Source organism: Bombus vosnesenskii, unplaced genomic scaffold (genome assembly GCF_011952255.1).
Source record: "Bombus vosnesenskii isolate JDL3184/JDL3185 unplaced genomic scaffold, Bvos_JDL3184-5_v1.1 scf7180000013308, whole genome shotgun sequence".
NCBI lineage: Eukaryota > Metazoa > Arthropoda > Insecta > Hymenoptera > Apidae > Bombus > Bombus vosnesenskii.
In genome coordinates, this window is record NW_022882957.1 from 860,970 (window position 1) to 887,319 (window position 26,350).

Genomic DNA, 26,350 nt, shown 5'->3' on the forward strand with positions numbered 1-26,350 from the left:
GATGAAGTGTTAGATGCGATTCGGACTATAAAGACTTAAGATCTCGTTTTCAAGAAAATTGAATTTGCACATATTTAATCAAGAATTATCTCGGTGCACGCGTACACAACAGATTTTGAAATTTTATTAGGTTCGTAAAGTTCGTAGCAAAGTTTGTACTTGAGCCTTTCGCCGATGAATTCTTTAAAGCAGAGCTTGCAAGCTTCTGCAGTATTCCGTTGCTCGCCATGAAAACAATGTTTAGCAAAGTCTTAAAAAGATTAGGATATGAATAAAACGTTCTCTTTTCCCTCCAACTGATGCATTTAACATCGAACTGTAAACGGTAGTTTGCAAAATTGCGTGGCAAGTAATTTTCTGCAAATTGTACGAAATATAATACACATACACGATAAAATAAATCGATTATTAAAAACGCTATGAACGTAATTCAATAATTCCTCAAAAACGAAGTGCCAAATAAATAAATGTTCAATATGTTTGATATATTTTTCCGCGCGGAATAACGTTCGATTGTACCGCTAATTACGAGATACCCTATATATACTATCAAGAAAAATATTACGGAAAACATTCGATCACGAAATATCAGAGGCGTGGTTTTAATCTGGGCACAGATTCTATGAATCGATCGGACAAGTAATTGCAATGAAATTAATTCGTATAACATCGTGTAGGCAGGTCGAAGGGTACAGACCATTAAATACGCGCGCGCGTTGGCGGATGCAATAACGCGAAATAGCGGAAGCGATGGCGAAACGTTGCATCGCGTCGTGTTGTAAGTTGCGTGCGCTTCGAGACTTGTTCATCCCCAGCCTCCCATGGAAGCCGTTGCTAATGGAGTACAACGAATTAGTGCTAATTAACGGGGCACTGCATGGCACGTGACTCTGCGTCACGTGACAAATCCCGGGGATTTCCCCGCCAGCTTAGGTAACCAAGAAGTTCTGCCATCGCAATTAGGGTAATATATTTGTTACTCAGACTGATGGGAACGGACGTCCAATGCATCCTTGCACTTAACACGCGTGCCGTAAACATTGCATAACACGCGCTGTGTAAACGGCCTTAACGTTGAAAATTTACCATAAGGCGTGAATGCATTTTGGTGAAGATCGAATATTAAAACACATATTTTTTGCACCGTGGTCATACAGTGACATAAACAAAGTCAGACAGATTCCGACAAGTCCGAGGGACTTCATTTCCGAGAAAATCGGGCTTGAAAATTTGTCAAGCATACATTAATTTATTTAATTTCCAGCTAGATAGTAGCAATCTAAAATAGTATTTATAAAAAGGAAGAAGTTTAACTTGGTTAGTTTCGAGGTGTCGGAATCTCTTTAAGGTCAACCTTGGAAAATTTCACCTAAACCCAGCGAAAGTATTTTTTGGAAGCAGACCTTTAAATTTAGCTTCGGAAAAGATATTTCGTAGATGACAATAGGAGCTCTCTATTTCAATAGAGACATAGAGGTTAAAAACAAACTACATAGGAAAGGATCGGTGCTCGAGTCTTGAACATTTTCGTAATTTAAAAGAATCCCACTCCACCAAGATATATTCCACGGAAATACGGATAGGTAAAACAGCGAAGCTTTACCTAGACCAGGCGTGCTCGCTCGCAGGTTATACACGACGGATCTCAGCGATTTCTTCTCCGAGATGAAATCCTCGCAGGAAGCAAAGAATTTTAAATATTTCCAGCGATAGTATTCGCGTTAAGAATGCCAAGGTAGAAGAACTCAGACAACTCGGTGGGTTCAACGTCGAGCTCTTTGGTCGGTGTACCGTGATAGCCGGAGCGTAACTCGGAGCACAGGCCCGTCCCCGAAATTATTCGTAATCTTTGAAGAGGCGACTCCTAGGAGGATTGCAAGTTGGGTGGCGCTCAGGTTTGAGCGGTGGCTGAGCGTTCAGGAGGCACAAGAGTGGCAGAAGGAGAGCAAACGAGAAAGATAGAGAGAGATGAGAAAGTTTTGCGATGACGATCGGTGCTAGAAAGGAGATCTCGCATTCCCAACCTCTCCCCTTACACTGGCAGCACCACCGGCATCAACCCTCGCAGCCTGCACGCCCAAACAATGGAAACAATACATTGAAATGAGAAAGTTGGTTTGCATTGTCGGACAAGAGGACGCGGCGTGCAAGGGGGAGACCGCCTCGCGTCTGTCTGTCTTCTAACCGCGTCTCTTTCTCTCTCCATCTCGTTCTTTCTCACTCTTTTTCTCTATTTACCGCGTTCGCTTCTCCCTTCGCGTCTCTACCTTTTACTCTTTGTGCCTGTGGGCTACGTACGTGTGCCCGATTCCACTCTCTTCTCTTCTCTCTTTTTCTCTCCCTTTTCGCCTTCCTCCATCCCCTACTCTATGTTGTCCGCGCCTCCTTTTTTTTCCCCTCCGCGAAGAGACGGCATCCCCGTCTCGTTTTCCATCGGCCGACTGAAAGAAAGGATTGTAAACCGCCGGATGAGCCGCGGATTCCGGAATGGGGACTGCTCTATTCAACGGTCTTCTCCGGGTGTCGCAAGAGCGCGCGCGCGCGCGAGTAAACCGTGAATGAACAGCGTGCTCACTGGAACGCAAGCATCAGCAATTAGTCGTGGGGGTTATCTCTTCCTCTCCCAGAGCGCATTTTAATAAGTTAATCGGGTCGTCTCTCCCTTAGGTATCCCAACAACGACGTTGTCCGCATGCCAGCCCGCGTTCTCGTTCGTTCGACTAGGGGGACTCGTTCGCCGAGTGGTTAGAATTTTTAAGATGTTTTCCTGTCGCCAGCATTCGAGTGGAGATACTTTTAGACAATAAACCGCTCGGAAACAATACCGGCCGATACAATAACCGCATGTATCACGAGCGAATACATTCGGCCGACACGGTTTTTTAAGTGCGCCATTCACGATACGATACGATACGCGCGTTTTCACGAACATACACTTGATTGTTCCTGATATATTTCACGGCGACAACAACCGTGAAATTATAGCGATTTCTCGTCGGCTGCTGCACACCAGAGATAAAAAGTTGCGCCCATGTAAATCACGGGACAAGTTACGAGTGTGTCATAGACGGCTGCGTTTATTCGGATGCTTGAAACAATTATCATTAGGTAGAATTTCGGGATTTTCGTCGGTTGAGTTCTTATTCGACTCGATTTTTGGTTACGTCGAAAACGATCGTCCAGCCGAGCTGCCATAAAACTCACAGCCGCGAATTTTTCGGCAAATCGGTTTTCGTCGTTGGGTGCGTCGCGATTACTGAAATTTACGCAGTGCCAATTTGAGGAACAAAATACTGCAAGTCACGCCGACTGATGATCGTTCATATTTTATCGTCGTCCGTCAGCCTCGCGATCCATTTTTTAGCGCGGTCGGGATAACGTTTAATTTTAATTCGGTTGCTGTAGCTTTGACAAGCGTTCGCCACGCCCCTCCTTCAGCGTTCACCAGACGGAAAGCGAAACGAAGGATGGCGAAAAAGAAACGGGTAAAAAAAGAATTCGTAGCCGGGAAGGTGGCAGAGAAACTTTTGATCGCGAGCCATTAATAACATGCCGCTAGCGCGAAATCTTGGGTTGGGCCTAAAAGCTCGGAAATAGAGTGGTCATTCGAGCATGTTTAAAGAAGAATCGCGAAGAAACGTAGAGGGATGATGGAAAAGCACATGAAGAAGTATATGGATGAGGATATGGAGAGGGATATGGAAGGGATGTGACTGGCCTCCGAGAGATGTTGACGCAAAGCATTACGCAGATGGTCGATGGACGGTTACGTCTCGTCTCTCGAACAGCTAGCGAAGAAACAGAAGTGCACAACTTCAGAGGAGCCCTCCCGATGACGTTGAGGGTTGACTAAGGTTAGGCCACTCAACGTATCGTGTACAACTCAATGGGGTGGTGAACGCACAAACATTCACATACGTGCCTGAGAGTGTAATACAGACGCGCGTCTGCAACGGGCCCAACCCTTTTCTCTACTGTTGCAGCCGTATCACCGAGTATATCACGAAGAGGGTAGTAGTCGAGTACCTGCTGGGAGGCCTGGTTGTACGGGACATACAGAAGGGATGGGGTTTCGCTTCTCCTCCTCGTTCATTCTATCCTCCTCTTTCCGTCGCCGTCTATTGTTTAGTTATTCTGATGAGCCAGTGCATCTCAAATACACTCGAGCGAGCCATTATATCGGAGAACACATCGCTTCCTTTTGCGAGCCGGCCACGTGCACGAGCCATCTACCCCTCTCTTCGTGTCTTTACTCCGTCGTTCTTGTTGTTGTTACTCGTCGCGCCGATCCGGACATTTTGATATGGCGCGCCGTTAATTGGACGCAACCGCGAAGATAAATCGGAAGCGTGCGTGCCACGCTTCAAAGACCCCACCTTGCTTTCACATGACATCCAGTTCACTTGGTGGAAGGACCTCGTTGATTCTTTGCTGTAAACGATTCCTTTCTGGAATAGAGAGTACCAACCATGAGAGTCGTATACAAAGAAGATGGAAAATTCGACGGTATGCGAGTTCCCCGTTGTTGCATAATTCTTTCTATATACATATATGTATAGTTTCTATGTACATAATAATACCGCCAACGTGTGTACGAAGATTCCCGTCTCTTTTCGCCCTGGTTTTCTCTCCGACCGGCCGCTGCTCCTCTTTCTCCTCTATTACTCCTTTTGTTCTTCTATTTTATTCGGGTAAAAGCTGGAACGGTGAATAGGCACGGAGGAAACGCTTTTTATTCGATCAAAAGCTTGTTTTCACCTGTTAGCGCGTGATTATCCGCTATTATTCGAAATTGAAAATACTACTTCGACGAGAGCGGGCTATTCCGATTTTTCTCTCTTTATTATTATTTTTTTCTTTTTATTTTCTATCCAACCCGGGGAGGGAAAATGGAATAGCCGTGATACTAGATTCTCTCAATGTTAATCCGGATTATGAGTCCCGCGGCGGACAGCACGCGGCCGGAGCTTGAGAATGGAACAACAAAAAACGGAGAAAGGCGAATATGGAAATTTCTCGTAAACTTCAATTTCCATCGGGTTCTTCACTCGTACAATTCCTACTCGTTTCCATTGTACACCTAATTTAACTTTCCGCGTTCTAGCCGATTTCTTCTTGTTTTACCTCTCTTTATAAAGAATCAGCTACTTTGGTATCTTGTAACGAAGCGAAAAGGCAGGAATTCCTTTTAAATTCGTTTCCTGATATTTGGTGTCATGATATGGTATGGTACCGCTTGGCGGATTGTAACGTTGCAGCCAGCGTACGTTTAATCAAACGTCGAATTACGAAAGGGGAGGAACACGCGGGATGGCGTGGCGGAAAGCTGAGGGATGACGCATCGAAGGGTGGGGGATAATATGGGTTTGGTCGACGTGCGTCTGACGTTATAGGAAATTAAGTTACCTTTATGACGTGAAATGGACTTCTCGGGACGGAAAATATAGAGTTACGCTCATGACGGGGCGAGCTTTACTCTTTCTCTTCGGAGAAAAATTGTTGCACGAGTTCCAAGGGGATGTAGGTCATAAGGTATTATCGTCTACATGGAAAAGGGAAGTCTTAGGAAAAAGGAACGGCGGAGGTTAAAGAAATCATGGGAAAGAACAATGGCTAGAGGTGATTCTTAACACGAATAATACGGCTCTCGCGAAATATGATACAACTCCCTCTTTGTTAGGAAAGATAGCGCGAACAATTTTCACGATCATAGCACAGTTCGTACACTTGCGAACGCATCTTGAGAAGAAACCGAGCAGAGAAAACAGCTTCGCGAGGCCGGTGAAAATTCTTCGTTGTTTGAGAAGTCTCGTGGCTTTCACGGATAAGGATTGTCGTGTCGCGGACCGCAAGCTTCGTCTGAAGCTCCCGTGTCGAGGAGCAGTTAATTAACGCTGACTTCTCGCGGAGAGATTTTAAACGGAAAGAAATTTCAAGAGGAGAGATATTCATTATCTTTGCGTCGATCGTGGATTAGAATATCTTCTGCGAACCTTTCACGTGGCCGATTTTTTCGTACGTCGTTGAAATAATTCTTAATTATTTGAATCTTTCTATTATTTTATATTATTTTAATCTATGGTCTTTGAATTTTTGTTTTACCCGCATTAAGAGAAATTGTAACGTATAATTGGAATAAGAAACCGCACATATTAGTAACGATTTTTTATACTTTCGTCAGTAGAAAAAATGTTGTTTTTGCCAAATTAGCAATATCAAGGCGACGAAAGCAATGCGTTAATTTTTACCATCAGTTTTATCACAAAAAATACAGTGGCTACGAAGAGTACACCATTCTATTTGTTTGTTAAAACATTTACGTTCTAATTAATTAGGCCCAAATGTATTAAATTTGATAACACTCGATTAGTACGTTCGTATGACTATAAAAATTTGGTACACATCAATCGGACACTATGAGGTAAATGTATTATTCAATTAACTAATAACTTGTTAAACAACAATATTACATATACATAACATGGAGGTATTAACTTCTGTCGATCGACTTAATTTCTCTCTGCGTATACAACGTGCAAAGAGAGTGATGTATCTTTTTTTGAATCATCGAAAAGCAAACGCGCGCATCGAACATTATTAACTAAAATGTAACGCCACACATGGCGAAGCAAGCGAACCCTATTCGATGCACGTTCCTCTGGGTATTCAGCGTAGTTCGTTGGGCCAGCTTCCAGATGGGCAATGTTGGACGGAATGCGGAATACATCCAAGCGGACCGGCATTCCTACTTAAATCAACATAACTCGGGTGATGAATGGTTAACAGGCTTCGCGGGGGACGCAATGCGCTCCATTTATGGAAGCTATTACGGCCGAATTTCAGCGTTAAATGTGTGATTTATGGCCACCCGTATTATCTTCGTTCATGTCCCGTCGACGATACAGTGCAGCCCCTCCCCTTTAGCCGCCCCTGCGTTGCCTCTCATCGCCACTGCTACGTTTCGCTCCCTACATTTCTGAAAATTACTTTGAACTCGGCTAGCCGAGCGAAAAAATTCATCAACCGGTGTCCACGCGCTGTGACCATGATTAATGTTCTTCTAACTGCCGATTGAAACAGTAAGGAAAATTTATTTTGATCCACGCGAGAGTATTTGAATGAATCGCGCTGCCAGACCGTCCCGAATTTATCGTCGAATTGCTAATCGCGTTTCGATAAAATCCATTCGAAACTCTTCGATTTGCAATACAGCAAGGTCGTTAACGAGACTTCAATACGGTTTTGTTTCAGATAATTTCTGATTTTCTAAAGCGTGCGTTGAATTATTCATAGGGCTATTTTGAAACTATAGATAGTTAGGAAGGCAACCAAATATTTCATTTATACAAATTATTGAAGCAACATGATTTTTATTATATATGTAATCCACGTACAAATATACAGCACACCTTCGCAGCGAAACTTTCTCAAGCTAAAACATTACTGTTTATAATCTATATGATAGACCTTCTTATCCATTCTATTTCTTTCGATGAAAATAAAATTGAATAGCAAATTTTACATTATTAACGTCGCTACAGAAACGTCGGTAGAATACAAAGCGTTAAAGAGAAAAGGAAATAGCGTTTTCTTCCAGACAATTCCTCTAGACACGATACAATTGTAACCTTATTCAGCTGTGAAATATCACGTTGTACTATACTATCTACTTTAGCTATACTTTAACACTCCACCCTTTCTATTCCCTATTTTTATTATTTCCATCCTATATCATATTTCTACGGATTTTTCATTTCCCTAAATACCCTACTACCTTGGGAAACGATTTAACACGACTAAAATGTCCGTAGACTTAATTACAATTCACATAGAATATTATGCTAATCCTCTCAAAAACGGTAGAATGCGAGGAACTCGCATATGAACGGAAAGTGTCGGTCTGGCAACAAAAAGCCACGCAAAAGTCCCTATGAAAGGTATACTAGGAGGAGGTGTAACCAGGGAGTAGAGAGAAAGGAGGGGAGATGGGTTGGGTAAGGGAGGGTAGGCAAAGAGAATCCGCGGCTCATTATGACGATACCTGTCCCGTTTGTTGCAGGTTGCGACGCCTCGTACGAGATGCAGGGACCGAGCTTCGTGTCGGAACCGCCATCGCGGGTGGAATTCACGAACGTGAACGGCGGCAGAGTGGACTGCATAGTGAGAGGAAATCCGGCACCTACCGTCGACTGGCTGGCAGCAGACGGTGGCAGTATAACGAGTATCCCTGGAATCAGACACGTCCTTGGCAACGGGACGATCCACTTTCCTGGCTTCGAGGCCGAGGTCTTCCGACAGGACGTCCACTGGGCTATTTATAAGTGTTCCGCCGTCAACAGCGTCGGTGCCATCGTTAGCAGAGACGTCACTGTCAGAGCAGGCACGCGAAACTTCTTGCTCGTTATCTGCATTATGTTGTCTGCCTGGTATACCGCTTGCTTTCTCCTCTATCTCTCTTCCTATTCCGTTGCTCTATTGCCATCCTTGTTCAACGACCCTCGACTTTTGTTCAATTCCCGTATAAAGATCGCGGGGTTAAAACATGATAAGTCACATTTCCTATTTTCTTCTTTTTTTTTTTCTTTTATAAGGAAACGTTTCTAAAATTCAGTTCGTTGTTAATTAATCCAATGTTACCCAAATTGTTTCTTTATTTGTTTTCGAAATTTTCAAAATATCTGCTTGTCATTTATATTAACATATTGCTTGTCTTAGTAACAATTATTATGTCTTTGACTTCCACGAAACTTCGTCAATTAACGAGTTGTTTTTATTTTCAATGTATTTATCGTGTGCTTGCCATATTTTTCTGCTACGATGGTCACATCACGTCCACCCTGAGAAGATAAGGAAGATCATTTCCATTTCATGAAACCGCTCGTTATTTTGATCGATCGTGTATCAGTATGTCGTCATGGAAATATTCATTTTCCTTCATGCCGCTTTTTTCGGCCGTGGTTTCTCCGGTAAGGGCGCATCCTTGAGACTTCGTTTAGGGAGGAAAGTTTGATGGCAGTGGAACTAGGGGAGGAATCTGCCATGCGTTCAACGAGACTCTTTGCGGTGCTCGTTTCACATTAAACATCCCTGGGCTCGTGGCCGTGCAAACCGAACGCAGCCAACAGCAGTTCCGTTCTTAGACGGAATAATTCATCCTTTCGATCGGAGGATGGTACGTCTTCGACGCTATGAAATATTTATTCCCATCGGGTTTGCGATTTGCTTCGCGTCGTCGCTGGCTTTGATACACCTGCGCGCCCTCTATTCCGGAATTGGCGTGACTCTGGCACTAGGAGATGAGCGGAATACGATTCATCGTGGGTAGTTTGTCGGTGGAATCTCATTCGACGACATTTAAAAAAGATGTTTCCCTTCGGTTCAAGAAGTCCAATTTCTTTCTTTCGCGTAATGACTCCACGAGAGATATTCGTCGATCGATGGAATTGTTCGAATTTCCCTCGACGAACCGCAGCTATAAAAATAAAAACCCGTCTTATCGGGACTCGCCCTCGACGCGGTGGCATCGTTTCCGTTTTATGGATAAGCCCGTCGCTCGTTTGCGAACGGAGAATATATTCACGGTCGCTGGTTGTTTCCTCCGGCTGTTTTATCGGACGTTCCTCAAAAACCGGAATCCGTGACAAGATCCATGGGCGATGCGGAAGAAAGGGTTGGGAGTTAGGAAGATAGAACGAGGTGTCTCCGTCTTAAAAATAGAGTTTCCTCCGGGTCAACGAACCGGAAGATATCTTATCGACCTAATATGCCCGTAAATCATCGTCGCGTGAACGTAGCCCACACCTTTTCACATTCATACCTCTGCCACGTCAGCTTCTGCTCTCCGCGTCACCACGACTTTCCTCTCCGAATCCGCTGGTTCCTTTCCGACTCGATCAACTTCGCTGACTCTGTTCTTCCCCGGCGAGAAAAGTCTTTCCTCGAACACGATAGATAAGTGTATTCCTCGGAGCAAAACGGATATGATTAGCCAGCGCCGCATACCCGTTTGATCGTGAATCGACTAACAACAATGGAGGTTTCGTTTCCGTTTCCCAGTATTCTTTTCCTAACTATGCTCTAACTATACCCATCTGTGATCGAAAACACGTACGTTTCGTTCATTCGTAGAACGTGTCGCTGGGAGAATGATTTTATGGGGGCTCGTTCGACCGTCGCTTCCGCATCCTTCGTGAAATAATGAGGGTAACTAGGTTGATAAAGGGGCATCGAGGAGAGAAGCTCGTGTTCGATGATTGCCCCTTAACGACTGTCTCGAATAGATCACCATCGTACTATCGTTGGTTGTTTAACCACCATCGAATTCTGTATTTCCACGAAGAGCAAATATTGTCGCCTTTCGAATATGTTGCTACGATTTTCATTGTTCTCTCTGTATTTTTTATCCACCGGTCGATCGATATTCTTTACGCGAATGTTTTTCTTTTTTTTTTCTTTTTTTCCTCTTTAACATCGGTACAATGTTTCACCGGGAACGACCGCTGTATGAAGTCATACTATTCGAGAAATAATTTCGAGGCTACAAGACGAGCCGTTTAAACCATATCGTCACAATGTAGCGGACGTCTCGCGGACTTAACGCACACAAGCTCGTTCCTTTGCGTGGGCTTCAACCTGTCGTATTTTTTGTTCCCATTCTTCTTTAACGAACTATTTAAAGTGCCATCCCCGTGGCACGAGCCAAAGAAGTTAATTAAAGTCCTTGAAAGGGGAAATTACATCCCAGTAAGAAACACTCTGACCTGGCCCTCGGTAATAATATAAAAATTACTTTCCGCGTCTTTTATACCGTTTGGAGCTACAAAGTGACTGCGTTGTACGTCCTACAACCAGAAAAATACCCATCCTGTTTCACGAAGAGACAAAGATAATTTCTTGCGATGGGCTAAAGGAGACGAAAGCTGAAAAGCCAAAAAAAAAAAAAAAGAAAGAAAAATTGCGAAACCGAATGAATATCGGTGATGATAAAAAACTGGATCCTCGGAGATTGGAAGTTTGTTGCAGTCTCGGAGAAGACGTCGTTTAATATCGGCTTTTCACGGAATGCGCCGCGAGAATATCGCCATGAAGGAAACTTGGGGTGAGTTTAACGACGTTTGTAGAAAAACAACGGGCCACAGCCGTATTGTTTGCCGCGGCAACGTAGCGACGCCGCGACGTGGCGCTTTTCAACTCGACTGCGACGCATTCGAGACGGGGGCCCGATTCCAGTAAGACGTCTGTTTTCTTCCATTTACTCGGCACAATGTGTACAGGGAGTTATTCTTCTTGTAAATTTCGTTGCTCTACTTTAATTTCGTGGCGCAGCGACGATGGCAGTGGTGCCGCCGCGTCGCGGTAATGAGAAATCTCGACGACCGCCTCTAGCGTAAATACCGCACGCATTCGCCCCGCGTAATGTTTACTCGTTCGAGCTTTTATTCTGTTCGGTCTTTAAACGCGGTGCTTGATTAAGATACGCTACGTTTATCGACATGGATATGTCGCTGAAATTACTTCCGGCAAGTTTCTACGTGCTCCTTAAAGACGTGAACAAGGATAGACGACAATCTTTCGATCAAATAGTTACAAACGAGTCTCTCGTGTCGAAACAGACGATTATATTGTGTTATATGATTGAAATTGAGTTGGTCGAATATATTAGGTTATATAGTATATCTTTTAGCCTTTCGCTGCAATTTAATTGAAATGCAATGTATTTTCATAGAATGATAATGATATAATGAATAACGTACGATGTTTTCGATTATTTCGTGTATGAAATAACTTTAGTTCAAAAGATTATTCATCTTTATCAGTAAATGGATTTGTTCAAGTAATTTCCTCGTATAAATTGTAAAAATTTTGAATGCTTTCAAGAACATTTCTTCAAGTTCGCATTTTTATAATACGGTACTAAACATTTTCTCTTTAATTAATAATTTAACAATTTATTTCATTAATAATCAGTGATCAAACATATAATACTTTACATTTTATCTTTGGTTAATAATATAACATTTCATTTAATTACTAATGAATAACCAAACATAGTACATATTTGCATTTTATCATTTATCAATAATTTCACATTTTATTCAATTAATGATCAGTGGCCAAACGTATTATTTAATTTCGTTATTGATAAATAATTTAACGTTTCATTTATTTAATAATCAATGATCAAACGTATTATTTGCAGTGAATGGAAGTTTTGTTGTTTGCAAAAATTAAGGAGATTTACATTTTAAGATTAAAGAAATGTGAACAGACTTAATGTTTAATTTAGTAATACTTGCTCTCGGTGAATTTCTAGAGAACGGGAACGAGCAGAATACACACGTTTTATGGTTCGCGAACATTCCTCACTGATAAACGGAAAACGTCCACGGAATTTCTGCTTTGCTACTCTCTTCGAGATCGTATAAGATACTCCGTGCCATATTCGACATGCTCGTAACAAGACGCTTAAAGTAATCTTATTATCGTAGCTGCACTACGTGTTTTCGTGCGTCGAATACTTGCGTGTTTCCATCGGAAAATGAATTCACTTCCTCCAAGTAGAGGAGAAAAAATTTCCTCCGTAAAATTCGTCTGGAAACACACGACCTTTCGTTCTTTTCGCTGCCTTTTTTCATGTTTCTGTTTCGTCACCATCCGTTGCGACGAAGCGAGGAAAGAACGATTATTTTTAATTTAACGTGACTCTCTGTGTCATTCGCAAAAGGTGGAATTTCTTTCGAGTTCCACAGGCTGTCCTTTTATTCGGCGAGCGGACGAAATTCGCGGAAATTTTATACGGAAATAATTACGCGTCCCGAGCTCGAGTTACGTCGCAGATCTAATTCGACAACGGCGTGCTTTGGGGACCCGGCTAAACGAGCGTTGAACTTCGTCAGAGAGAACCCACGTTTTCCAGTTTCACCTTTCGTTTCTGCATCTCGACAAATACAGTCTATTCATTAATTCTCACGATATTTCCATAGCTACTCGATTGTGCTGGATTTCTCTTGTATAATTGACCCTCTTACGAATCATGTATCGTAAATTTTCACCCTGCTCTCTATATAGCTTTGAGCTCAATTATTTTACACAACCTAAGTTTCTATTTACTGGAAGTCCTATAACCAACCTTTCTTCGTGTAGCTATACCAATCAAATGCGAATGATTTTCTCTCGAGTCGAGTCTTTCGTTCCTCATTTGGTCCATCGTTCGATTATACCGTTCTTTAGAACCATACGACGCGTACGATAACGAAAACATAATTGCAACGTAGCAGTGCGTCTAGGAAAAGACTCTTGGCTCGTCTCCGCGGAAAATTCGAGTCGGTGGAAAAAGAAGGCGGTTTTCGTGGCAGAAGGCAAACCCTCTCTCTTTCTGACAGGTGAATGTGCCGCGGTGGATGCAGAGAAGGCAGAGTTAGCGTAGGACGGATGGGGCCGGCTGGAGTCGGTCGTTCCTCTCTTCCCGTAGGTTTCATGGTTTGTAAATATTACCTGCCACGATACGTCTGCCGAGTTTATGCTTGGCTTGGTTGCCGCGTAACCGAGAGCCGTGTGATACGGGGTGGTAGCAAGCTTGGAAGCCGGCGCTGGAAGCAGAGAAAGAGGGAGAAAGCAGAGGCGAACTCACCGAGTTTTTACCCCATTCTGGAGTCTGAGTGCCTCGCTCCGCTGACTCTCGAAACGGGTTGCACAGCCAGGTCCTACACACCACCACATTTTCCTTTACCCACCGCCTACTACTACTATTCCTATTCCACCCTCCGCTTTCGCCACCATCTCTTTCTCCGACAGGCTATTCCCTTCTAACGTGTCTCTTTTTCTCCAGCATCGGTTTCTCTTCGTTCTGCGTCCTTGCTTCACCCTCTTTCAGGCCTCTGCTCTCTTGCCAACCTTTCAGCCGAGACCATCAACTTACGCGGAACGGTAGTTCATGGGTGGATTGGGACAGCCTCGAGATTTTGGATAAGATACCGCTATCCTTTTAAGGGTTTCAAATTCTGCTTCTCAATCTTCCACCGAGTTTCTATGCTTTCTATCGGTTCGGAGATTTTTCTTGCGCCGATTAACGACCTCGTGGAGAGCAAAGGGGGAAAGAAAGACACAGCGTCATGCGGGTTTGATATTGGGGAAAGGAACGATGGTATTCCATCTTAAGAAAAAGAGGCTACAATTCGGCGGTGGTTCCCCGGCGGATCGATCTACCGCTCCTATAAAGGAAGCATGGAAGTGTGACTCGTTTCTTTTTATTTTCATTTTCTTTCGTTCTTCGTGCCGCCTTCCTCCTCTAGGAAAATTCCAACGGGAAAACAGGAAACGGACTTTTCTTAGGGATACATTTTCGTCACAGTTGGTGTACGTGTGCGCCAGGGTTAGTCTCGTTTGTGTTAGGTAATTATCACGGGCCTCGTGATACGCCCTTTCTTCGTAAATAGTCCGCGGGCGCGTTACACCTATTTTGTTTCTATTTACCTTCAATTTTCATTATGACCTTTTGAAAGAGGGCCACAATCCTATAGAGAGCTTGGCGTCGACGGCCTCGCCGTTATCGAGATTTTTTTAATTAAGAGTTCAGATCCGCTTCATTTGGAGTCTGTCCGCTTTTATCCGGCTTTCAACCATCCGCCGTAAAAGTTGATTCTGCGGCTACGGGTATCAACATCTTGTAGTTGCAGTCGCACAAAGCCTCTCCGGATTTAATTCCGAGGTATCGCCGCGGCGCCCTCCATTTTCCATTGCACCCTCGCCGCACCACTTAACAGCTTTTCTTTCTCCCTTTTCTCGCCTTTACCACCCGTGTCCTTAGCAAGCTTCTAGCGCTGAGACAATTATGTTGCGCGCAGACTTCAGCGACGGATTCGTACTACTAGAAAGCCTCGAGTCTACAACGGGGATCGACGAAGACTTTTCATGTTTTTAACATTTGTAGATTTAAAGATACGACGAAGATAATTTGCATGTCGTTTCTTTTGAGTACTCGAATAATAGAATATTATGATAATAAATATTTTTAAGCGGCGCATTAGGAAAATTAAGAATAGGAATAAAATTATATAAATGGTGAATTAAAAAATATAAAGATTGGAATATTCATTGGAACCTGCAATAAAATTGCAGAGTTCCAGACAATATACAGCGAAGTAACGGAGAAAAAGATATTAATTTCGAATTCTCTTCCATAACCGATGCTGAAAATCAAAAGTCAATAATGCAAATCGAACGAAGTGAATTGCAAATGAAATTTTGCGTTAACGAAACGTTGGCATTTAATGGATTAATATATCCACGTGATGCAGAGATCGTCGTAGAGTATTACGTCTTCTGACAAATAATATATATATAGTGACTTCCCCGGTTAACATGACGTTATCATAATTATATTAAATAAACAGCACGCGGACTGCGTAACAGAATATCCCAGCGTGCGTGTTCGTTTCGAGAATTCCGCGAGAAATTCCGTGCTGTTTGCCCGTGGAACATCCATATTTGAGGTCAACATTCTTAGATGAAGCGACAGTAGTACGTATCTCCCGCATGCATATTTGCTACTCTGGAACGAGCTTCATATCGATTCGTTGAAATAATTTAGTCTTCGTCGGTGAAAACGGTACTAAAAGCGGCGTATTCGCTACCTCGGAATACGGTTGCTAGTAGAAACGATCGGATATTCTTGCTGGAATTAACGAGTAGGAAAAATGAGTTTCGAGTTGGCGCGTTAACATCGAGCTACGCAATGGCTGGAAGACGAATTTATCGAAATCCTCCTCCCCGCCCCCAACACACTTCCGCGGATCCATTGTAATAAAATAACGAAATCGTGCACAGCTTCCGACGTTTAATGGATACGTCGTGAATTTATGGGATACGTCGGAATGGTACAAGCATATGAAGTCCGATTAATGTGACTTAGTGTTATTAGGTCTGCCAATGTTCGGTTATTAACGCTCTACATTCTACAGTTTCGATAAAAGGGAACAGTTCGTTAATGAACGTTGAAGCGAAGCGAATTCTAAACTATGTCGTTGGTTCTAAGAAAATCAGTGCGATACATCAGATAAAATATGGAACCTACAGGTAGCAATTGGAAGAATTACAGATGACATCAATATGGAAAAAAAAAAAAAAGAGAACTCTCTTTCATCGTGCCAATACTCATTCGCACAGTCGAGTGAGAACAATAAGCTAGATCGAATGAAAGGGTACAAACGAACTTTTGTTTATTTCGCTGCAGTCACTACAAAATATCGAAGATAAAAAATCTCGTCTGAAAATAGTAACCTGTTAATATTCTTGATCGGAATTGCGACAAAATTTCAAAAAAGGAACTGAAGAATTACCAAAAATCAATAGTTCTCAAAAACAACAATTAATATACTATTTATCGATAAATGCTTTAATAAATATTTATATTATATATAATAATAAATAGTTACACGTAAACACGACGTTACTCGTGAAATGACTCAATAGCGTAATGGCGTCGTTAAAATCCTGAAAATGTTACATATCCTTTATACCAAATATTAAGTATTAAGTATCATTAGAAAAATAATAAGTATTGTATTTTAAAATAGCTAGTAGAATATTCGGTATTGCTTGATGGTAGAGTCTAGGTGGCTCAGAGCTTTTCAAGAATGACAAATCCGGCCCTGTCGGCCCTGCGCTTTCAAGACACGCTTTCGAGCGGCTGGTTGTTTGTGTGTTTCAGTGGTGAATCAGCGTTACGATCCGGAAGTGCAGTGTCCCGGCGGTTTCCTCGGCAACAACGTACTTATGCGATGCAACGTGCCCAGTTTCGTTCGCGACCACGTTACCATTACGTCTTGGCTTCAGGAACCGTCCTTCAACATCTACCCGTCCACGATGGGAGGTGAGTAAACACCAGAAACATCTCTGGCTATCCTCTAATGATGTCTGTTCATAAATAAGAACGAGCAGTAGGGTGAAATCTCTCGGAATGAATATCATCGTCTTGCAACCGGTTATTCTTGCGAATTTATATTTGTATTTATTCCTTTTCTGAAGTCGGATGAAGATAAAAATCGTGGGTTTGACGTACAAGCGATTTCTTCAAGGAATATTCCGTGAATATCGAAAACATCTCAAGAATCCTTAAATATAATTGAACTGATCCGGAGGCAGGTCGGGTTGTCTTATGCAGATTATGTCTCTATCTTGCGATTCTTATAACGTGATTAGACTATGGTTGTTTATACAGGCTCAATATGCAAGGAATATACGATGTTCATGCGCGTGAAATATGCAAATGTGCACGAATAATATGCGAAAACACGTTATCTATGTTTCATATAAGTCGAATATTATCTACGATAGAATATCTAATAATAGTTATTTGACAATAATTTTCCAACTATTTTGATATTTATAGTTTGTGCCGTATAATAAATTACAAGAACTTTGTTCATGTTTGCAATTGTTAATCGACGATGCTCGTCTATCTTTTGCGGTATTTACTTTTAACAAAATTGAAGAAAATTTTCGTATATTATACAGTTTACGTGATACACGTGTAATTATGTGAGAAATTTAGTCAAATTCAATTATTCCAATTCGAAAGACAAATTATTATATTTGACGCTCAACAGACGGTACAGAATTTTGATCTATAGTTTTACATGATTTATAGTTGTCACCGATTAAGTATTATTGTGACTGACATTTTATGCAATTATGATACAGAAACATTAGACTTCCAGTTATTCTTGTATGCGATACTAGAATTCCATTCATCTGAACCCGTCTGGGGACAAATAGTTCATATTACTGGAATTCATATAGTAGGAGTTCTCTCCATTATCTATTATTTTCGTTCTCATAATTGAGGTTCACGTTCAAATAAATGGATTCTATCGGTAGAATATCAATTAGAATTTCAACGTTTCAACGAATGGAGTTTGAAGAAAATGAATTCTACTGTATATACTTAAACATAAATATGCGACATCGCAGAAATTTCAAAATAGAAGTCATATTTTTCAATAACACAAGAAATTTTTATTTAAACGTAATTTATCTACTTACATTCTAAAAATATGAATTTGCTTTTTGATCAAATTACTCTCGCGAAACACCAAAAATATATAATATTAAAGTCTAAGTTTATCACAGTCGTTTGAAATTTATGTTATGGAAAAAACAGTATCTATACGTCCTGTTCTCGGACACAACGTAGGGTTGGCATTGCCGATACGCCAAGTTTTCGCCTGAAGCGTAGCGATTCCGTTAACGAGACAAACTTCATTAATTATGAAGCAGTTCGATCAGGTATGCTTCACAGTTTTGAATGTGTTCGTTAATAAACCAGGCGGATCTATTAATACACTCATCAATTGCAGTAAGACGATCGATAGACGACCAAACTTTCGTCGTTGCACGGTCGGAATGAGTTCGAAGTTGAACGAACTCGAGGAACAACCGTCGGAAAAGCAGAGAGTCAAATCAAAATTCATTGTCACGATTCGTGCGCTTCAATTCAAAAATTTAAATTTCAATCAAAATACTTGGAACTAAGTTAAAAAATTGGAATCTAGAGTCGATTCGAACTCGAAGAAACTTCCATTTTACGTGTAATTATGATCGAAACGTGATTTCTGTTCACATAAATTTATTATCGCGATTCATGAACTCGAACTTGGATAATTAAATTTGAATCTAGGAATTAGGGTTTACATTCGAAAATAGAAATTTGGGACAATTTTAAGCTCGGAATTGCTTTATTCTCCAAGTGACTGTAATCAAACGTACGTTCTAGTTCCACAAAATTGTCACAATTGGCAAATTTAAAGTCAAAGATTCCAGTTTGAACGGTACGAATAGGTGCGTGCTCGGTGAAGTTTTCGTTTCTTCTTATGGTTATGACTGAAGCGCGATTTTTGTTTCCACAGATGGCAAATACCATATGCTCTCGAGTGGCGAGCTTATGATACTGAATATCACGCGGGAGGACGCAGAGCGGACATATCGGTGCAGGACGCATCATCGTTTGACGCAGGAAACGGTCGTCAGCAGCAACGTCGGCAGGCTTCAGCTGACTGGTGAGTGCATTAAAATTCGTTTTGCGTAGCCTCCGATAAGATAACACGGTTTCGACTTGACTCACACAGTTCTCTCTGAATTGATCGAAAATTCATAACCCGGCTAAAATATGTTTATCATATGATAATATGATACCATGTAAATTAATCGATACATATAGAGGTCCACCAAGGATCGCTTCTTTCTTCTCATTTACATTTATGAGGTTACAAGGGGAGTATCGTCGACGGGCAAATTTTATCTGACAAAATTCTCAGGCTCTACTTTCTCTCCTTTTAAGCTTATTAAACTTGAGAAACCTCCTTTTTCGGGACTGTTTAAAAATATTTTGAAAAAGCAACGGTATTTCAGAGGCTGCTGACTTTACTTTGGCTACTTTACGTAGTAATTGCAAAATAAACAACGTTGTAGACATGGTTTATTAACAAACGGCATGATAGAGCAAAGATGGCACGGAGTATAACACGCGCGTTGAATATTTTTCCTTCGTTTACCAAAGCTGAAGCAAAGCTGGGTAAACAGCGGAAAAAGTGAGAAAGAAGGAAGGGAACAATATTTCCTGTCCGTTAACACACTTTCTTTCAACGTTTCCCTCGTACATTTTCTGAAAGCTCGAGGCACGTTCCTTCGAAGCTTTGCCCGTTAACTCGACTAATAAAGTTTTAACACGAGCCGAGGGACGTTTTAGCGTGAACCGAGGATGGTATTAATAAGAGTATCGAAAGAATAGCATCGTCCTCTTGGCTGTGTTATCGAAGGATCCATCGAGGCACAGAAAAGTTTTCCCCTTTTATCGCCTTTGGATAGGCGACGAGCAGATACACGCCAGCGGGGACTTATTATTGCAGCTCGATGCGATATTTACAAATTTCTTGCAAGCGCCGTTGAATATTTATGAACCGATTACCCTCCGTGGAGAGCGTCAGATGCCGTGCATTTCATTCTTCGATCCAATCCAACCTTCTAGATCGATTATCGAAGCTACGATTCAAACTTGATCTCCTTCGAGTGCGTGAATCCGTAATTGGACAGCAACTAGACGCTCGTGAGCTTTCTCAACACCCGGTGGATCGAAACACCGTGCCTTCCCTTCGTAATCATTTCCATTCACCCACTGCTCTCCATTCTTTCCCCTTTCTATTTTATTTTTCGTTCCAACTTGCCGAGCGAAGACGTCAGGGTACCCGCGGTTATTAAATTTTTTTCAATAACAAAACGGGGACAATGTGGAAAAAAAACTGGGACACTAAACGCTGCAGGATATTCTCCTGACCCTCTTCGCTCGTCACGAAGAAAACCGGGCTCCAAGTTACTCGTTGGTGACGCTCTGGATCTGTTCGATTTCGATTTCGATTTTGTAAGCGACAGTCATTTGAGAGCTAAGAGCTTGGGACGAAAATATTCGTCGACGATCTGGGTAGCTTTAATTGGGAAGCAACCGACCGGCAAGCGGAAGATCCGAGGTCGATCTCCGGGCCAACAACCCGATCGGCCGAATATTTTTCTCCCTACAGTTTAAACATTTCGCCCTACCGACGTACCAATCGCTATACGCTCTGTCAATCATTATAGTTGGAAAAACATCGTGAAAGGGACAGCAGCTGAAAGAAAACCCGCGGCGGTAAAAATTTTTCCTCGCCTCGATTACGAATCCTTGATCGTTTGCGTTTTATTGCCTGGAGAAATAGCTGTCGGAATTTTTATTGAGCCACGTCGAAACTGATCGCCTAACCGTTCATTCTTCTTTTCATACGTTCTATCGTTGAATTCTCGAATAATTTTTTTTTAATATTTTCGAACTTTCTTTGATCACATGTACCAAATAAACCTGTTTTATTTGCTAAACAAACTAACGCGATAAATAGTTCGAATTTTCTATTCTTGCTGCCTGAGCGAATTTACAGTTTACTCCCACGAGATTGAGTAAAAGTGCAAACGTCGTGTCTCACGTTGCAAACATCGCGATGCTATCACACGGTTACGAACCCGCGATAAACTCACCCTCTTCCCCTGGTTGTGCACGCACGATCGCACGTGATTCGATATTACGCGTTTAGCGGCGCTGATCGATCGACAGCCCGATAGTAGTGGTGCGTCCGTGAATAGGAAAAAGAGCTTGCGTCGGTGAACGGAGTTCAGGGCGGTTCATTAACGGCCGGGATGCAATTAGAAGCCTTATTTCGTGCGATCGGAACACTGGTCGATAACGCTATTTAATGGTATCAAAGATTGTTCCTTCAACACTAGATCTATCGACATCTTAAAAGTAAAATTTCCATCACAGAAATCAAAATATAAGGTACACGATAAAATACGTAATTCAAGGGAAAGAAACAAATCTTTACTTATATTGCCTATATTTACTTGACAAAAGCTCATTCTAATGTCCAAAAATGTATTGTTTGTAAATTTGTAGAAAATGTCGACGAAAAATTTCGCATTGATTGTTTTGATTATTTTGGTAGTTTTAGTATTAACGAAGATTAACATTCTGTAAAGTTACTGATTTTTAACAGTCGGTTAAACCAGGATAGATCAAGATTCTCAATACAGTTCGTCTTTCTAGTTGAAATCTATATAGCAGCCTAATTGATTAATTACTGAAATGTTATGCATGTACACGTTAATAATTTGTGTAGCGCTAAAGTAATTGTCATATTTAGTAACAAATTAGACAGCCGAAGATAATTTATTCCCTACATATATCGCAAAGTTAGGAAAGTGAAGTTTTTGTACGTGATTTCAAGTCAATAGACAGAAAATGATGTTACGAAATTGTTCGTAGATGAACGAATTTTTCGAAACGAGTGATTTGTTTCTTGAGAATTGAATATTGATCGTGTAATTACGTAACAAAATTGAGGAAATTTATAAAAAGTGAAGCTATTCAGTTTGGACTCCCAGCGGCTTACATAGTAATATCGAACAAGTCAAGCCATAGTACAAAAATCGAAGGAAAACTAAGGGGAAACGGAGCAAACAAATATTCGATATCCCCCGACATGATTCGCAAAATCATAAATACAAAGCCTATCCATTCTACTCCAGATTTTTCCAACGTTAATCCGTAATTTGATTCGCGTCGCGTCGTCAAAGTCGCAGCGACGCGAAGAGGATTTAATGAGCCATCGGATGATCGACGTTCGATCAAAGTAAAAATTCTCTTAGTCGCGTAATTGCCAGTCTCGGTGGGGTTCTGGCCGCGAAGCCGCGTGAAAAGGTTCTCTCGGTCGTTTCAGCGGAGGCCTGGCATCGCTTGTTCTTGTTACCCAGGCAAAGCTGGCTTCGCCAGCGTAACGTCTGCTTTGGGGGTTAGCTACACTACGTCGTCAGAGAAGCGAAGTGGGGAGAAAGGGAAAATATGCAGGCGGAAAGACGCGAAGGAGGTGAGGAAGGCGAAGGAGAAGAAGAAGCGGAAAGGGGAGAAATCTCCACTCGAGCCGGGCTAACTAATGATGCTTCTCTTCACATGCCACACCTACCCTCCAGATTCATGTTGAAGCTTTAGACGTGCCTATACACGATGCGTGTGGAGAAGAAAAAAAAAACGGGCAAGACATTCTGCACGTTCTTCGCTATCACTTTTCCCCTAGCACGTGACCGATCCTCCATGTAGGAAGCGTCATAATTTATCGCCCGTTTCCTATACTTCCCCTTATTCGCATCTCCCTGTATTTTCATTTCCTATTTTTCGTCCTTTTCCGGGCGGGAAGGTAATTCCGGGTCGGTACCTCCTTTTTTTTGCCACGTTCCTCGATCGCTGAACGCTTTATATATCGATCTGTCATTCAGTCGATAAGTCTGCGCAGGTTGGCAGGGAATAATTAATACACCAGCAGCTTAATCGCGAAGCCACGGACATGTCAGCAGCCTCTCGTAATCACGACGAAGGTAAACGAAAGTACGGCGAAAATTGAGTTCGCGATAACGCTCGTTGCACAGCCTCGTTCTCGTCTAGGGGATCTCGAATCGACATCGCGCAGCTAACGTTTCATTTTTAATCGCGCGCCAACTCGCACTGAAATTATTATTTAAGTTTAATCAACGTTATTACAGCTGCGTGGCGATTATTCCGCGCGTACAACGGTGGATAGTAAAACACGACCGAATATTTAAACGTAACGGCAAATAGTCACGCACCAGGGCTAATTAGAAACAAAATAGCCGGTCGAGTAATTCGAAATCTTCTTTTCTCTTCTGGTAATTTACATTTAATCTTTTGACAGTATAGTAAAATGACGAGGAATCTCGGATGAACAATTTAGAAAATTTCCTATGCCTTTATAGGTACATAATACAGGATATAATACGATAAAATTCGATTAGAAGTATGCTAGAAAGTTATAATATACTGTTACACGTAGCTATGGTAATTATAAAGAATAAAATCATTGTAGGTTGTCATTATTGCAGTTATTAAAAATGTATCACTATCGGAATTGTCTGGAGCAATAGTCTATATATATTTTTTTTAAGAAAGCTTTTCAATTACACTACACATGACGAAATGCAAAACGTAAAGTTTAATAGTATACTACATTTATTTGTTCATTCCTGATTCCATTTTTTGTAGAATGTTACTAAAATGTATAGAGTTAACACCCTATAGTAAACGGAACGCTACAGAAAGAATATAATATAAAAAGAGAATCTGGGTATTGAAGCGCACATTCAGGCTGGAAATTTCGCGTATGATGTTCCACGATATACACCGTCATACGCGAAAATTCGAACGGACCAGTGAATCGATGGCCAGCAGGTTTGTTTGCAATCCGTGCGTCTGCTCGCGCAGAGATTCCGCTTTAATGGAATAGAGAGGCGCTCACAGGCGGTCGTTTATCGCCATCGACGAACATTCTACGAGATATTCCGGAACCAAGTAATGTTTACCTGCTTGGATTGTGGGACCAGAAACCGAGAGAGAGAGAGAGAGAGCCATGGGAAATTTCGCGTTACAAGAATTGTTTAAAATTTCTAGATAAACACTGGTCGTACACTGGTAGCTTTATACGTATCCGTACTATCTAAACAGTGATTACCTTTAACCGGATTGCAAATTATTATTAACCTGCGCATGCGCTGCCGGGAACGATACGTCGAACGCAAGCAACGCGTAATTGTTAGCTTTATATTCCCCCGCTGAAGATATGTTTGCAACAATTGGTTCCCCGTTTAACTTGCATCCCGTTTCGTGTGTGTACAAGATCGATGTGTAACGCTGTTCCCGAGCTACGGGATATTTGCGGCGGAATAATTTTGCGCAAAAGTTACGAGACGTAGATGGATCGTTTAATTTATGGAAAATAATAATAACAGGAGCCAACTAGCCAAACTAATTTATGTTCTGCTTGCTCCATCTTTGTAAAACGAGTCGTGAGTGAAGGGAAAATAATTTAGATTATCGGGCAAAGCGGAAATATACTACGGCCAGAGATAAAACGGAAGAATGGAAAGAGATTTTATCGTTGTTAGTTACACCAGTTTGCGATCCATCTACGCGGTCACCGTGCACGTAAACGGAATCTGCGATGTTCAAATTACTCGAGACGTAACTCACGCGAAACTCTATTACACGGCCAAGAGTATTTTTTGCAAGAATATCAACGGTCAACGCCTGTGATCATCGAGGCGTTCCTTCGCATCTGACGGAACGCGTGACGCGTTAATTCCTCGAGCGTTTCCTCATTCTCCTCTTCTTTCGCCCTTTTTTCCCTCAGGTCCCATCCTCTCCTTTCCACTTTCTCTTCTATCGTCATATTTTATTCCTTTGGTAATCAGGCAAATTCAACTTTTCAGTTAACAAAGCGCTTGATTAAATTCTTCTGGGAAGAGCCACGGTAGTACGAAGCAGAGGAGACCGCTTTTGAACTTTGGCGAAAAACGAACAGCTGTCGCGAGTCCTTGCTACGATTCTTCTGGCCGCTCGTTCCACCGTATAATAAAACCTGGCCAACGTTGGATAGAAATTTATGCTAAGCGCGCTTACATACTTACGAACTTAATAACGAAGTTCTAGGGTGTGTCCAATCGTTTGCATATTCTCGAATAGCCGTCCATCGTCGCAGTTTCTCTGTCTTCCTTTCCATTTAGAATACACCGAATTAACCGAAAACTCGAGGTGCAACGATTTTCCCCAGTAACGAGCAAACTTTTCTGAATTATCTGTTATTCGCGGAAAATTTTCGAATCGCGTTCGGATGCTCTCGTATCGCGAAAAGCCTGCGGAAATAATTGCACCGCGTTGTTAGTTGCACGATGCTCCAGCTTCCGATCCTCGCGAAAACGATTTTACACAGATAGACGTCTCACGCTGGCATACTATCGATGGATAAGAATCTGCATGCGACAGGCGTCGATCGTTTTGTATTTCCTTTATCGTGCAAGTCGCGTTTCTATGGCACCCAATGAGAATTAAAAGCTACACTTGGCGCTAATATCTTCTTTCCAGCCAAGGTATCGTGTAACGTTCGCGGTAATACAATGCACAGCGTTCAATTGCTTCACTGAATTCTCATATTGTAACGAGATCGTATGTCATTTGATCGTGCAACGCTAAAAACACTCGAGCGGTTATCGGCTGTGCTCGATAGACGAATCGTTAGCGTTGGTTGTGTAGAAACATCGAAACATGCGGGTGTATCGGATTCGGCCGGATTTCAGGGAAAACATAGAAAGCAGTGAACGAGGCACGGTGGAAATAGGAACCGGGCTAATGACGCGATTCCCAGAGCCGATTCGCGAAAAACGTTTCGCTTTAATTACACCGACCGCCGTTTTCATTGCAGGTACACGGCCCGTTTTGTTGTAATATTCATTACCGCATTATTACGATGCTCTATGGCGCGTGCACGCGGTGCCGCTAACGCGCCCGATTCTCTTGTTGCATCGTTCCAAGCATCGCTAATTACGCGAATATCTGTTAATGAAATCTTAATGAAACCAATGGACTAATTCCGATTTCATTGACAACGAGGCCGAATAAATACACAGATGAGTATACATAGTCGTCTTTTTCCTCTCTTGAAAAGGTTGAACGCCAGTTGATCTACGTTACGGTATATATATATATATACGCTTATGTGGTAGGTGATTTGAAATTCTTGGTGAACAACGACGAGATATGTACATCACCGTTATCTGTCCCTTTACGGTACGCCACGTCGCTGGACGAGTCGCTATCTCCGACCATAATTCCCCATTAAACGTCCGCCTGACGCGTTCCTTTTCGTTTTTTACACCTTTTTCTTCTTCTTTCCCTTCTTCCTCTTCCCCTTCTTCTTCTTCTTCATCATCA

The 26,350-nt window shown here is 42.0% G+C and overlaps 1 protein-coding gene across 7 annotated transcripts in view; it reads left to right on the forward strand.

The window, feature by feature from the left end:
* Positions 1–26,350, forward strand: part of LOC117234692 (Down syndrome cell adhesion molecule-like protein Dscam2) — a 163,631-nt gene that overhangs the window by 56,681 nt on the left and 80,600 nt on the right. For all 7 annotated transcript variants that reach the window (XM_033496161.1, XM_033496164.1, XM_033496166.1 and 4 more), the window contains exons 2-4: positions 8,060–8,380; positions 16,709–16,870; positions 18,906–19,055. In XM_033496161.1, coding sequence (XP_033352052.1) covers positions 8,060–8,380; positions 16,709–16,870; positions 18,906–19,055 — 633 coding nt within the window. The remainder of the gene's footprint in view (positions 1–8,059; positions 8,381–16,708; positions 16,871–18,905; positions 19,056–26,350) is intronic.